Source organism: Dermacentor silvarum, chromosome 7 (genome assembly GCF_013339745.2).
Source record: "Dermacentor silvarum isolate Dsil-2018 chromosome 7, BIME_Dsil_1.4, whole genome shotgun sequence".
NCBI classification, from domain to species: Eukaryota; Metazoa; Arthropoda; class Arachnida; order Ixodida; family Ixodidae; genus Dermacentor; species Dermacentor silvarum.
Genome location: NC_051160.1, coordinates 118,935,234 through 118,950,167, shown reverse-complemented (window position 1 = coordinate 118,950,167; position 14,934 = coordinate 118,935,234). Strand labels below are relative to the sequence as shown.

Genomic DNA, 14,934 nt, shown 5'->3' with positions numbered 1-14,934 from the left:
GCCCGTATATGACAACAGGAATGGGAAGGAATGAAAACTGTTTGAATAGGCATCAATGAATAGTCTGTTTGAAACCTGCCTTTAGGCATGAATGAATAGCCTGTTTGAAACCTTGTAGGCGTATAACGCTTTCGAGCACTTGTTAAGAAACCAATTACGAAAAAAGGACGACTAGGGTTAGTAATTATTTGCGACGTTTTCAATCAAGCTGCAGGCACGCGAAAGTTTCGCGACACATTACGCTTAACCTGCCCTTGTAGTACTATGGGAAACATTGTGGGTAACGGTAGTGTGATACTCCAGAACACCATACCATCTAATGTCAAGGCCGGCCATTTTCGCCACCCCGTAACGGCGTTCATTCCGAAATCTCTGCAGTGCCACAAGTGCCTTCGGTTGGGTCACGCCAGAGGTGTTTGTAATCACGCTGCAGTATGTGCACGCTTGGCTGGGTCCCACACCACGGAATCCTGCCAAGCAACTGAAGTGCCGAAACTGCAAAGGATCACATGAAGCCACATCGAGAACTTGCCCCCGAATCAAGAAGGAGTGGAGTATACTTAAGGAGATGGTAAGGGAAGCAGCCGATTCTGTGAAAGAACGACGCTCCCGCCGCCACCGCAGACGTTCCCCAAAGAACGCGAAAAAACCCCACAGCGCCAACCTAGTCCAGCGGCGTCATCCCCTCGAATTGTGAAACAGCAATTCATTGCGCGAGACCAGACGCAACGTATTGAATGACAAAGAAGCCCAGAAAACTGCTTATGACGTTGCCTGGCCTGGACTGCCAAATGCACGCCCACCTGCTGAGCTTGAGCGGCGTACGCCTCCTTCATCGAACGTACCTCTTGCTTCCGACAAGTTGCCTGAACAGGATGTGCAGGTGGTTATCTTGCTGAAGTCATTATTAGCTGCGATTCCCACACTTTTGGGAAATGCACAAACTTCGACTGCTCGATGCGCTTTACAAGTACAGGATGCTCTCGCTCCTGTGCTTGAAAGCTTGCATTAGAAACATGGCTCGCCCACTTCTGCAGAGGCGACCTTTTCAAGAAGACGTCAAGAATGCCTCAATTCTTCAGTGGAATGCGAGAGGCCTGATATCACGTATTTCTGATTTTCGCCAATTTGTATATGTAAATCGGTTCCCAGTGCTAGTCATCTGTGAACCAAACGTGAGAAATATCCTCAGATTATCAGGATACAAAGCTTTTACCTCCGCCATGTGTGACAAAATCAGCAAGGTCCTCGTTTATGTACGCAAAGAGCTCACCTACATAGCCCAGGCCATGCCTCCTCATGACGACAACCAGTATGTGTGCACCTTAGCATAAAGAAGAAGAGGCTCTCCTTCACACTCGTCAGAGGCTACATTTCCCCATCAAGCAGTTTAGACTACAAAAGGCTTGGAAATATTTTGACGTCGACCTCCAGTCCTTGGATCATCACAGGAGATTTCAATGCTCATCACCCACTTTGGGGAAGTGCAAGAACCAGTTTAAGAGGTCAGACTCTTGTATCTTTTGCTTCGGACCATGACCTCTGCCTTTTGAACATTGTCTAACATTCTTGAAAGGATCGTCGCATAGCAGCTGCCTAGACCTGACTTTGGTTTCGCGATGCCTTACTTCGAGCGTCTACTGGTTTACTGATTTGGAAACGCGCGGAAGTGATCATATTCCTACGTACGTTGCATCAAAAGTCTAAGCAATATGTCTTGCCCTATGGTCTCTCGAAAAATTGATTGGCCCGCATTTTAAGCCTCGGTGAACGCCGAATGCCAGAGTGGCCTTGCACGTAGCACAGAGCTTGTGATTGCGGACACGATGCATGCTGCAACGCGCTGTTTCTCATGGTCACGTGCTCGCACAGACTTCGACATTGAATTAGAAAGGCTTTGTGAAGTACGCCGGCGTGCCGAGAAGAGATACAGACGCACAAAGTCGATTCTAGACCTTAGGGAGGCCAGGCGCACGCAGAAGAAAATACGTCGTCGCAATGGACAAATTAGACAACGAACGATGACATTCATTCTGTAACTCGTTGGACCCCCGCAAAGCACTCTCTCGCGTATGGCGAACTCTCCAGGGCCTTCGCTCTTCTCAGCAACGCCACCCCTTTAGGCACTGGCACTCTACCAAGGCTGTCGAGAAGTGGATGTTGGAGAAGACTTTTGTGCGGAAATTGCAAGTGACAGAGTGCTACAAAGGACCTTGAATTGTACGAAGTTCCCCTCATGCAAGTTTCGGCAATGGACGAACCTTTCTTCCTGGAAGAAATGGAGGCTGTTTTAGCCATTTGCAGGCGTTCCTCTTCGCCCGGACCCGACAAAATAACGTATGCTGCTCTACGCCACATTGACCATGAAGCACGAGAGATCCTGCTGCATCATCTTAATGTCTCATGGAGTGACGGTGTTGTTCCCTCTGAGTGGAAGCGTAGCCGTCTTGTACCAATCTTAAAACAAGGAAAGTCTCCCCTTGAACGGAAATCCTATCGGCGTATTGCTTTCGCCAGCAGCGTTGGAAAGTTGATCGAAAGGATGATCCTCACGCGCCTCGAGTGGTTTCTTGAACATTACAATGTTTATCCAGACGCGTTGACAGGCTTTCGTCGTTCGTCGGTCGACAACGTCATTGATCTCGTGTTGTCGATTCAACAAAAGAAATCATTCAAACGCCTCTCTGTAGCGCTATTCTTAGACGTGAGGGGCGCTTATGATAATGTCTCCCACGAAGCAATTCTTGAGACGCTCGTGGCTGCTGAAATCGGAGGCCGCACTTTTCGGTGGATTCGGAGCTACCTGACCCAAAGGAGCTTCCTTGTAGTCACTGAGGATGGTCAAACTACCGACCACTATACCAGCCGTGGGGTTCCACAAGGTGGCGTTTTAAGCCTAGTTTTGGGCTGGCGGAATCCTTGCCACAGCCTGTCAGTCTATCAATTTACGCAGATGACATCTGCATCTGGGCTTCCGGAGTAACTCGCCCGCAAGTTCGCGCAAGGTTACAAAAGGCTGCAACGATGACGTCTACTTATCTTCAGAGACAAGGTCTCGGCGTTTCAACAGAAAAATGCGCATTAGTCACCTTCACGCGCAAATCGATAGCTGAATACCCTGTGTCTATTAACGGCCAGCCTATTTTGTACAAAAAAACATCGGTTTTCAGGGATCACTGTCGACCGCGACCTCTCCTGGAGCCCCCATGTATCCTACCTAAGGAAAAGACTCCTCTCGATCAGTCACCTCTTCAATTCCATCGCCGGAAAAGCATAAGGACCGTCGGTGCGTTCTATGCTGCAACTATACAAAGCGCTCTTCATAGGTTTCTTGCGTTACAGCACTCCGGTGTTGTCAAGCGCCCGGAGGACAAACCTAAGAGTGCTTGAGAACATGGCAAGCTCAAGCACTTAGAACTTGTCTTGGCCTACCGCGATGCGCTTGAACAGCCGCAACAATTGCCATCGCCAGGGAACATCCATCAGAACGTATGTCGCCACAGACATCCTTCGAAATAATCTTCGACACCTTTCCCGACTACAGTCTCAACGCCTTGCTTCGCTCTCGGAAAGTAGACCAGATGCAACTTTTTCAGGCATTGTAACCTCCTATCGATCTTTTCTTCCATCAGACTTCACACCTACAGCAAGACCACCTTGTCCTTTGTGGTGTCTCCGGCAGACACAAGTGCGGCTCTCCATTCCAGGAGTTACAAAGAAGTCCGACTTGCCTACTTGTGCCCTAAATCAAGCTGCTCTACACCTGCTGCATGATTACTACTCTGATCGAATTCACATTTATATGGATGGCTGTTCGACTCTGACCAGCTCTACTGGTGCGGTAGTTATTCCGTCGGCATCACTCTGTAAGAAGTTCAAGATCAGTCACGTCACAACATCGTCAATGTCTGAACTTGCCTCCCTCCGTAGCGCAGTGCTTTATGTGCACGAACAATCACAAAATAATTGACCTATATTCTGTGATTCAAAGGCAGCCCTGCAGTCACAGTTATCAGCTCTGCACCACAGCCCACACGAACAATTGGTAGCAGAGATACGATTACGCTACCATCAAGCGGTGATTAGAGGCCACGACATTGTATTTCAGTGGGTACCTGGGCACTGAAACATCACTGGCAATGAATGTGCCGACAAAGCTGCCCGTGAGGCACATGACGAATATGAAAAAATCTCAATATCATTGTCAAGAACGGATGCAGCGTGGCATCTCAGCAGTCTTGCCAATACTATCTCTAAGAAAATGGAATACACCAGAGTTTACCAACCGGCGCCTACATGGACCTACAGATGAAATTACAACTTTACCCGGTTTTAAACGACAAGAAACCTTAGTGTGCCGCCTGCGAATAGGAGTTTCTTTTACAAACTCCTATTCATTCCTAATTGGAATAGCGGACAGTGCCAACTGTAGTACATGTGGTGTTGAGGAAAACCACCAACATCTCTTATGTGACTGCCCCAGATACGAAGATGAGAGGATTGCCCTTCGGACTGCTTTGGGGCACTTAGACGACAGGCCTTTTACGGAGGAAGATCTTGGGCCCGTGGCCTCGTGCGTCTTCTATGTACAGGGATACAACGGCGCTGCTGCGTTTTTTGAAGGGCACAAGCTTGTATGACCGCCTGTGACGAAACTCAGCGATGAACGCTTGACTGTAAATGTGCAAGGTGTGAACTTCTCTCTTCCTTCTCCGTCTTTCAATCCCTTCTCCCCATTCCCCAGTGCAGGGTAGCCTACCGGGCTCAGCCTGGTTAACCTCCCTGCCTTTCCCTTATGACTTTTCTCTCTCTCCAGAACGGCTGAGTAATAACTTTACTACAAAGGCTTTGATTAACCTGCAGAGGACAAACATTCATTCTACGTCATTCATAACATGCTTCCGACTTTAACAGAAATATAAACAACCTGCCTCGCATAATTCACCGAAGAGACCGGGAATACCGAACACACGTTTCGTATAACCCATGAAATGTGAAGAAAACGAGTGTTCGGGACTTATTTTGAAAAATGGGTAATTATATCTTGCACACTTCCGACTTTCTGTAGCCGCCACCCATAAAGCGGCCCCCGTTTTTCTGTAATCGCTGCCGTATTTGGTCGTCCCAGGGGAAACCGTACGAGGGTTTCACATGACTACATTGAAACAGACTTAATACGAGCGTTTGGAAATTTTCATTCAGACCCCCTAAATAACTCGCACATTTGACAGTTCGCCTGCTTGTGGCAGTTCCTCAAAATGTAAACTTTGTTGATGATCTAGTTCTTTTTTTTTTCTAGAAAACCGTGAGAACAGGCATATAACGTTTTCGAGTGCTAGAGTCTCTTATAACAGCTATATGTTCGCTGTAGTAGAACTAAGTCTGAATTCACAAGGATATTCCTTCGCAAGTGCTATTTACCATTGATTGGCCGCCTTTGCTTATACGTCCAGCATGAGATGGACTGAACTCTCTTGCGAATAATTCTAGCGTAAAACGTTTTCGTGAATACGGTCTTCTTTATTCATACCTGCCAACTCTCCTGAATGTTTCGTAATGTTTACGAATTTAGGCTCGTACTACGATTTTACCAATGTTGCTTCAAGTTTTACGAAAAATTAGTTCTGCTCGCGAAAGAAATTCGTGGGTCCGCAAGAATCATACGAGAACCGATTACCAGCGAAGCTGTTTAGGCTGCATACATGGGCTGTATACATTACGAAACTATACAGTTTTTTTTTTTTTCATACAGCACCACACTACGCAGATACCGAGCTTGATTGCCCGCTTCGCCCCGTCAAACGCGATATTATCGCGGCTCGCTGTTCGCTTGCAAATGCAACTGGAAAAGACACGACCACTAAAGCTATCGACAAACAGGCGAAATGCGAACACAAAAGAATTCGGCAGAGGCACTTAGGACTGCTTACGCGTCGGAATGCGAAAGCATTATAATCACTTTGGTGAAACCTTTAGTCAGCCAGATAGCTGCGACGTGACGTGTGCAATCATGCACGCACTAGGCACACTTTTAGTGATTCAGAGCCGTGGAGCCGCCGTGGCTTCGGGGAATCGTGCTCGTCCCGCAACCCAGGAGCCCGGGTACGATTCCCACCCAGAACCCAATTGTACCAAGTTTTCTTTTCAAACTGAATTTTACTTTGTTTACAGAAACCTCCGTGAGAAATTTAACGTCAATCCGAACATTTTTACTTGTTTTTACTCTTTGCGCAGTCGGCCATTCGCGTCCACGCGCCGTGATACGGACGTGAGCCGGCCAGGGTACACCTTCCTGGGAACGCATGCGGGGGATGCATGCCGAACCTATAGAAGTAAACAGCTTCGCTGTAAATATTTTAAAGGGGTCGAAAGAAGGTGCGGCGCAATATTTCGAAAGAGTGCATGCGAAAACGAAGTGAAGGTTGCAGGTACCTATACGGCGCCTTCGCGTGGCAGCTCAAGGCCTAAAGCATACCTTCGTGTGTGCTTTTCGATGTCTGCAGAATGCGAACAGCTATTTAGTACTCCAACGAAGGCCCGAACATAGTTTCGCCCATTGATCTTCGACCATACCCTAGAAAGTTTACTGATGTTGAAAGGGCAGCCCCCACCCTGCAGAGGGGTACTTACTTCGAACAGTTCCCGAAGAAGGCAATGTCGCCAACAGCAAAATCGCAGGAAAGTCGCTGTCATGGTCGCGTGATAAAAGCAGTGTTTAGCGGCCGCGTCACAGTGATCAATGAGATCAACAATGTGTTCCTTGTCAGTCCTTACTTTTCCGAAGTTTACTGCTGCTTCTGTGCCACGTAAAATAGGAAAATAAACGTCAGTGAATGTGTACGTACAACAAAAGGTGGGTGTTCAGGGCAAACATATAAAAACAATGCGTGACGACTCCCCCCCCCCCCCCATCTCATGGATTATGTCCGCGGTTTTTTACGAATTTTGTAGTTCACAGGTTGGCAAGGTGGTTTGGTTGGTAACAACTTTATTGATAGTCCTGCAGAGCTTTTGCCGACGCGGCCTTAGGTCACCCACGTGGGGACGTCGAGGTGTTGCCTCGTCGCCTCTCGCGGGCCAGCTGGACGGCCCAGAGCTGATTGCCGAGGCTGGGGCTGCGCAAGGCAGCGGCCCATCGCAGAGGAAGGGTTCCGGAATTATCACCGTGCGGGTTTTCGTTACAGTCCCAGAGCATGTGAGTTAAAGTGGCTATCTCAGTGTGGCAGACCTTGCATATATTTGCCGTTTATGTGCCGGGGTAGAGTCTGCGGTATTGTGCCGGGTTATGGTACGTTATCGTCCGCAGTTGTCTGAAGGCCACCGCCTGCGCCCTGTCCAGCTTGTCGCTGGCTGGAGGGAACGTTAGTATGCTTCATCATTAAAAGAGAGGGGGGATACAAGGAAAGCAGGGATGTTAGCCAGGCAAGAAGTCTGGTTGGCTACCCTACGCTGGGGGAACGGAATTGAAAAAAAGCCCTGGCGTTACTCCAGCCGAGTATACAGGCAAAGCGGACCGCGGTTCCCAAAGTCACCACCAGAGGTCACGGCTTGAGAAGGCGCGAGAGAGCGCACGTACCATTCTGTTGAGCGAGCCGACGCACACGTAGCCCGCGTCGTCGTTCTCCCCCCTCTCCGGCACCTTGTCGTGGGCCCACTTCTTGCCCGGCAGGGACACGGCCCACTTGCTGTGGTCCTCGGTGTTGTCGAAGGCCAGCGACGCGTTGCTCGACGCCTGGTCGAAGCGCATCTGCAGCACGTCCAGCACCCGAGGACCGCCGCCGGCGCCGTTGCATGCCGGCGGTAGCTTGCCGCCGCGACCGTTGCGCCACGTCGAGGCCAGCACGTCTGTCCGTAGGGTGACGCCCACGGCCGCCTCGTAGACGTCTGCGAGTGGCCCAGGTACCTATACTGGTAGTACGTCGTCGAGCGGCTGTGTTATACTCCTGTCACACGGCACATGTAATGTCATTTGCAGTAAATGACATTCATACCGAATGTAATTGCGGTCTTGCGTTCCCAGTCTACACGGGTAAACAAAATGGCATTCGCAATTGATTGCAATGTTTATCGGCAGGCTGTTATGATAACTAAACCTTACAAATCGTGCTTCTTGTTTACATATTTTCACTATATTGTTAGCAATACAATCGTAAACATTGGATGGTTATTTGAAAATATATTACATTTCGTTTTAACTTATCGATTTTGTAATTTTTTGCCAAGCCCCTGTCGTCGAGATTACACAAGTCATGCGTGAATGAGTTCGGGAAACTCATTCAATGGGCGAATGCCATTAGCTGTGAATGTCATTCACTATGCCCGTGTAGAAGCAACAAAAATGGCATTAACACGTAATCTCATTCGCTGCGAATGACATTACACGTGCCGTGTGACAAGGGTATTATACCGCTAATTGAGCCGCAATATCAGAGCGATGAACGTGTATACATTGGCTGACTTGAGCGTCAGAAACAAGCCTAGATCTACCGTATCTGCGTGTCTCGCATTCTCCCCAAAACTCTTGTAAAGGCGGGCCTTTCACGCTTTCTCAGTAAACTTTCATTTAAGAAAACAAAATTGGCTGTTGAACGTGCAGTGTACTTCGAAAACAGCCAGTCGATTATTGAGGAAATATTGAATTATGTGAATTGCTATTGTCAAAAACAAAGAGATTCTGCAACATAAGCTGTCAAAAGCTGTCAAGACGGCGTCTTTCTTGGAAGGATATTGTTTTTTCTTATTTACATGCTTAGCGCGTATTAACCGATTTGCGTCCCCAGTATACTGAGAAGTGCTTTAAAGCTTATAAAACACAGTTCAAACGTAATTATTTCCGTTGATGCTTGTGATTCTGAGGTGGTATGTAGGAGAGTGCAGTGATAGGCTAGGTGTCACAAGTGATTATGACACGCCACATTACTATGCATATGAATACAACCAAGGACACCCCTGTTAGGACTCGCTTGTTGTCGGCCTCAATCGCCACGCTAAACCCGCTTGCAGCTACAACACACCAGTACCACCACCAAGGCTCGCTTTAGCAATGTCTCAGCTCTTTCAAGAGGCGAATACGACGTCAAGGGAGGCACATCAGGGGGGCTAATTTGCGTGGATGCGACTCTCTCCCCTCCCCCCCTTCCCCCCATTGCAAGGCACCATTATATATCCTTGAAACCACTACAGAACACCCCAAGAGTACGTCACATTTAGGCCTGTTTACAGCCATGCTTCTTCTTGTTCGAGAAAGAAGCTCGAGAAACAAGTTAAGGACCGCACAAAGAGCGATGGAACGAAAAATCTTAGGACTAACGTTAAGAGACAGGAAGAGAGCGGTGTGGATCAGAGAACAAACGGGGGTAGCCGATATTCTAGTTGACATTAAGCGGAAGAAATGGAGCTGGGCAGGCCATGTAACGCGTAGGATGGATAACCGGTGGACCATTAGGGTTACAGAATGGATACCAAGAGAAGGGAAGCGCAGTCGAGGTCGGCAGAAAACCAGATGGGATGATGAAGTTAGGAAATTTGCAGGTGCAAGTTGGAATACGCTAGCGCAAGACAGGGGTAATTGGAGATCGCAGGGAGAGGCCTTCGTCCTGCAGTGGACATAAAAGAGGCTGATGATGATGATGATGACAGCCATGCTACATGCCTGTATCTTTCGCACTCTTTCCTACCGCCGATGATGGTGTACAGGGTCGTCCACTCTTAGTACGAACACGGCGCCGTGTGGCCGCACTCCGCGGAGCGCCAGCGCACATGGCGCGGCCGCGCATCGAAGCTAAACGGCGCATGCGCACAGGGGCTTAGAGGTGGGCTGCGTGTCGTCTGCTAAAGTGCGCGAGCGCTTGTGCTTTAGCAGACGACAGGCGGCACAAACACGGCTCGCTCGCGTGAAGCCGAACAGGACGGTCGTGGCCGAGTGGAGCTCAGCGCAGCAGGAGCAGTGAATAAGTTCAATTTTTGTTTATTCTTATTTGGTTGATAGAAGTGTTAGGGTACCCGAGCTATCTATATATATTGTTTTTCATGCTTTTTTAGTTTCTTGGCTAGTTTGGTAGGACGTTAGTAGGTAGCGAATAGTTCAATTTGTTTAAAATTTATTTTTTTTTTTTTTTTGGAAGCGGGTTGTGGCGCACGTGTTGCATGGTGAAAGCAGTGTAAAGCGGCAGTTTTAAACCGCGTTAGGGAAGCTAGCGGAGGTAGCCGGATAGCGAGTTTGCCGTACGGCTTACCGTGGGGCCTTGTTCAGGTATTTTATTGGGCTTTCTCGTTAGGTGGACGGGTGGACAATGGCGCGGCAGGCTAGGAAGGACAGGGGTGATGACGAGCTGGTGCAGTGCGAGGAGTGCAAACGTTGGTGTTATTTGGACGAGACGCACTTCGCCAGTTTAGCCGACGCTGAGGAGGCTAGCTTCGCGTGCAGGTCGTGTGAAGGATTTAAGGGAGCTGTGCGGCGGATGGAAAGGGAATGGGCAGCCAGTGTGGAAGAGCTCAAAGGGGAGCTGAAGGTGGAGCGAGAGCGGCGAATTGAGCTCGAAACTCGGATCGGCGAGTTGCTTCACAGGGAGGGGGCCGAGGCCGTCCTGGTAAAGCGAATAGCTGGCGAGCTACAAGAAGAACGGGAAAAGCGGGCCGTGCTGGAAGAGCGAGTGGAGGCGCTAATGGTACAGGCGGCGCGTAATCCCGGGTCAGCTCAGGCGGGCGGCGGGGACAGCGCGGACACTCAGGCAGAGGCATGCCATGAGAGCAGGGAGGGACGCCTAGGGGCCGTTGAACAGCAGGCGAGAGCCGGCGGCAACACGGCGGTTCCACAACTCTACAGCGAGGTAGTGCGGCAGGCTTCAGGTGGGAAGGGACGAACGGCAGGGAGCACATCGTCACGTGTCAGTGGCGCAGGGCGGGTGGAGAACCAGCTAGCGCGAACTGGAGGACGACAATCGCAGGCGGGAGGCAAACGTGTAGAGCGAAGGGTCCTAGTGGTGGGGGACTCCAACGTAGCTAGGGTTAAGGAGGGCGTCCTTACAACAGTGAAGGCAGACGGGCGGGTGAGGGTGGAGGCCCAGTCAGGGAAGTGCATGGTTGACGCAATGGAAGAAGCTCAGAAGGTGGTATCAGACAACCTCGAGCATGAACATCTGGTCGTTATCCATGCTGGTCTCAACGATGTGCTGAAGGGAAGGAGCCAGAACCTAAACGGACAGTTAGAGGTTGGGTTGCGTAAACTCAGAGAAACCTCTGCGAAAGTGCATGTGACCATATGCACAATCCCACATGTCCGGGGCCAGGCTAGCGCGGTGGAATGGAGGGTGCGTGAGGCTAACCGGGTCATTAGGGGTCTGAGCAGACCACTTGGGTACGGTGTAATGGAGGTAAACCGGGAAGTGTACGAGTCTGGCTCCCAGCCTTTTGCACAGGATGGCATTCACTACAGTGGTGCCACGGGCGGGAGCGTAGGTAGTAGGATAGGGCGCCAAGCTACGGCTTTTTTGGGGGGACCCAGAGCCCTAAGACCACCAGTGTAGACGAAGACGGACCCAGAGAGGCTCCAAGATTCAAGAAACGTAGAATCGGTAGAAGAAATAAACGTAAGCACCAGGGGCAAGGTCATTCTGACATAGGTTACATTAACATGCAAGGTGGCAGGAATAGGCTGAAGTGGGAGGAGATAGACGAGCAACTAAGGCAAGAAAAGCTGATGGTATACGGGTTTGTGGAGACACATCTTAGGGACATGGAGCAACCTCCCTGTAACCCTGACTATACATGGGAATATTGCAATAGAACAGAGGGCAGCAGAAAAGGTGGTGGAATTGGTGCATTTATTCATAAAAGTATGAACTGGCAAAGGGTCAAACAGGAATGCAAGGAGCATTTATGGCTAAAAGGGAAAGTTGCAGGAGAGCAGACACTCCTTGGCTTTGTATACCTGTGGACAGGAGCAAATGCCAAAGAGGAAAACAAAAAATGCTGGAATGCATATCAAGTGACATTAATGAGCTAGGAGAAGGGTGCGAGATTATTATACTAGGAGATATGAACGCACACATAGAAGACATGGACGGGTACACAGACTCAACAGGCAACATGATGCTGGATATGTGTGAAATGCATGACTTAGTTGTATGCAACAGTACTGAGAAGTGTGAAGGGCACATAACATGGGAGGTAGGGAGCCTGCAGTCGACGATAGATTATGCACTAATGTCACATAGGATGCACGATAGGCTAAATGTAATGAGCATAGATGAATATGGCTCCAGAAGTCTAGGTAGTGATCACAAACGTATTAAGGTGAGTTTTAGAAGGGAAATGAAAGTAGGTAGGAGGCAAGATGAACAACCAGGTGGGATATTTTACTCGGAAAAGCAGCTTGAAATAGCAACCCAGCAAATTGAGAAAGTAATTTCAGAGGACACAAAAACAGAATGGACATATGCAAATTTAACAGGACTATTTGAGCTAGAGCTTACTAAGGTACGAGTCAGGACAAAAGGGAACAGAAGACGTAAACCCAAGAGCTGGTGGGATGAGGAGGTTAAGAAGGCCATAGAGAAACGCCAGGAAGCATCCAGGGAACACAGATATTCAAAGCAGAGGGGTGAACCAGAAGCTGATGTAGGCAGAAAATGGAACAACTTCTTAAGCTGTAGAAGGGAAGCATCCAATTTGATCAATGAGAAGATCAGAAGAAAGGGGAGCCAATGGTTGTCAGAAGTAAACAAAAAGGATAGAAAAGCAGCAAAGAAATTTTGGAAACATCTCAACTCCTTGAGTAATAAGACTAGTCTAGAGCAGAGGTTTATAGTTACAGCTCAAGGTGTTCGACTAGAGGGAGATGAGGCAATGGAACATATAAGAACAATGATGACAGAAAAATTTAAAGAACGAAACATAGCATGTGCTCAATCAGGTGAGGATGGACTAGTCAGTGCAGTGGCTCCACTGGCACAAAGCGAGTGGGAAAGGGCAGAGAAGAGGGTTCCTAGTAGCACGTCGACAGGTCCTGATGGCATCCCAATTATGTTGATAAAGACATTGGGCCCAAAATCTAAGAAAGCATTAAGAGAGGCAGTGAGCAAAATGATAATGGACGGTAAAGCCCTGACGGGTGGAGACTGAGCAGGATGAGCATGATATATAAGGGAAAGGGGGACAAAGCCGACATAAACAACTACCGTCCCATAACAGTGACGTCAGTGGTTTACAGGGTGGTGATGCAGATTATAAAGGACAGACTGCAGGCATGGGTGGAGAGCGAGGAGGTGCTGGGGGAACTACAAAATGGGTTCCGAGAACAAAGAAGGTTAGAAGATAATCTGTTCTCATTGACACAGTGTATTGAAATAGCAGAAAAGGAACACAGGCCCCTATGGCTTGCCTTTCTGGATATCAAGGGAGCATATGACAGTGTAATCCAAAAGGATTTGTGGGACATACTGGGCACTCTAGAGGTGGAAGATGGAGTAAGAAATCTTTTAAAAGATATCTATAAAAGTAACAAGGTGCTTATAAAATGGGAAAACAAGGTATCTGGGCCTATAGAGATACAGCAGGGGCTTAGGCAGGGGTGCCCTCTGTCACCTCTGTTGTTCATGCTGTATTTACAAGGATTAGAGAAAAAATTAGAGAGGAGCGGACTTGGCTTCAACCTTTCCTATTCCAAGCAGGGAGAATGGATTAAACAGTCATTACCAGGACTGATGTATGCAGATGACATTGTACTTATGGCTGACAGCAAGGAAGACTTGCAGAGATTAATGGACATCTGTGGTAAAGAGGGAGATAGCTTAGGTTTGAAGTTTAGTAAAGAAAAATCGGCAGTCATGACTTTTAATGATAATCAGGGCAGCGAGCATAGGATACAGGAGGTTACGCTGGAGGTGGTGGATAAGTACAAATATCTTGGAGTGTGGATAAACAATGGGGCTGAGTACCTAACGGAACATGAAAAATATGTGACGGCTAAAGGTAGCAGAAATGCAGCTGTGATGAAAAATAGGGCACTGTGGAATTACAATAGGTACGAAGTGGTGAGAGGGATTTGGAAAGGGGTGATGGTCCCTAGTTTGACTTTCGGCAATGCGGTCCTGTGCATGAGATCAGAGGTTCGAGCAAGGTTGGAAGCTAAGCAGCGAGGGGTAGGTAGACTGGCTCTGGGAGCACACGGAAATACACCAAATCAGGGGGTACAGGGTGACATGGGATGGACGTCATTCGAGGGCAGGGAAGCCAGCAGCAAGATAGAATTTGAGGAGCGATTGAGAGAGATGGCAGAAAAGCGGTGGGCAAGGAGAGTTTTCAGTTATTTGTACATGAGGAATGTTGATACAAAATGGAGGAAGCTGACCAGAAAACTGTCAATCAAATATTTGGACTGCAGGAGGGGTGCAAACCAGGAAACAGCGGTTAAGAAAAAGGTTAAGGAAACAGAGAGGGGTCTGTGGAAAACAGGGATGCAGACGAAATCAGCACTGGGCACATACCGAACTTTCAAGCAAGAAATTGCCAAAGAAAATATCTACGATAATTCTAGGGGAAGCTCTTTGTTGTTTGAAGCCAGGACGGGAGTATTGCGGACTAAGATGTACCGAGTCAAGTACCAAGGTATAGACACGTTGTGCTGTGCGTGTGGAGAAGAAGAGGAAACGGCTGAACACCTCGTACTTTTCTGTAAGGGGCTTAACCCTACAGTGCAAGGCAACGGGGCTGATTTTTTCAAAGCATTGGGGTTTAGGGACAGTGAAGGCAAAATAGACTTTAAGCGGGTAGAAATAACCAAACAGAGGTTATCTGATTGGTGGATAAAATTAAGGCAGGGGTGAAATTTCACCCACCACAAAGTACAAATTATGTTAATAGCCATGGCTAGGTGGCGTATGCCACCGCCCGATTTAAAGGGTTCAGCCTCATCCATCCATCCATCCATCCATT

At 48.5% G+C, this 14,934-nt stretch overlaps 1 protein-coding gene across 1 annotated transcript in view; it reads right to left on the bottom strand.

Annotated features, from left to right (window-relative positions):
- Nucleotides 1–14,934, bottom strand: part of LOC119459125 (deoxyribonuclease-2-alpha) — a 64,519-nt gene that overhangs the window by 2,567 nt on the left and 47,018 nt on the right. The window contains exon 6 of the mRNA XM_037720955.2: nt 7,577–7,903. Within this exon, the coding sequence (XP_037576883.1) occupies nt 7,577–7,903 (327 nt within the window). The remainder of the gene's footprint in view (nt 1–7,576; nt 7,904–14,934) is intronic.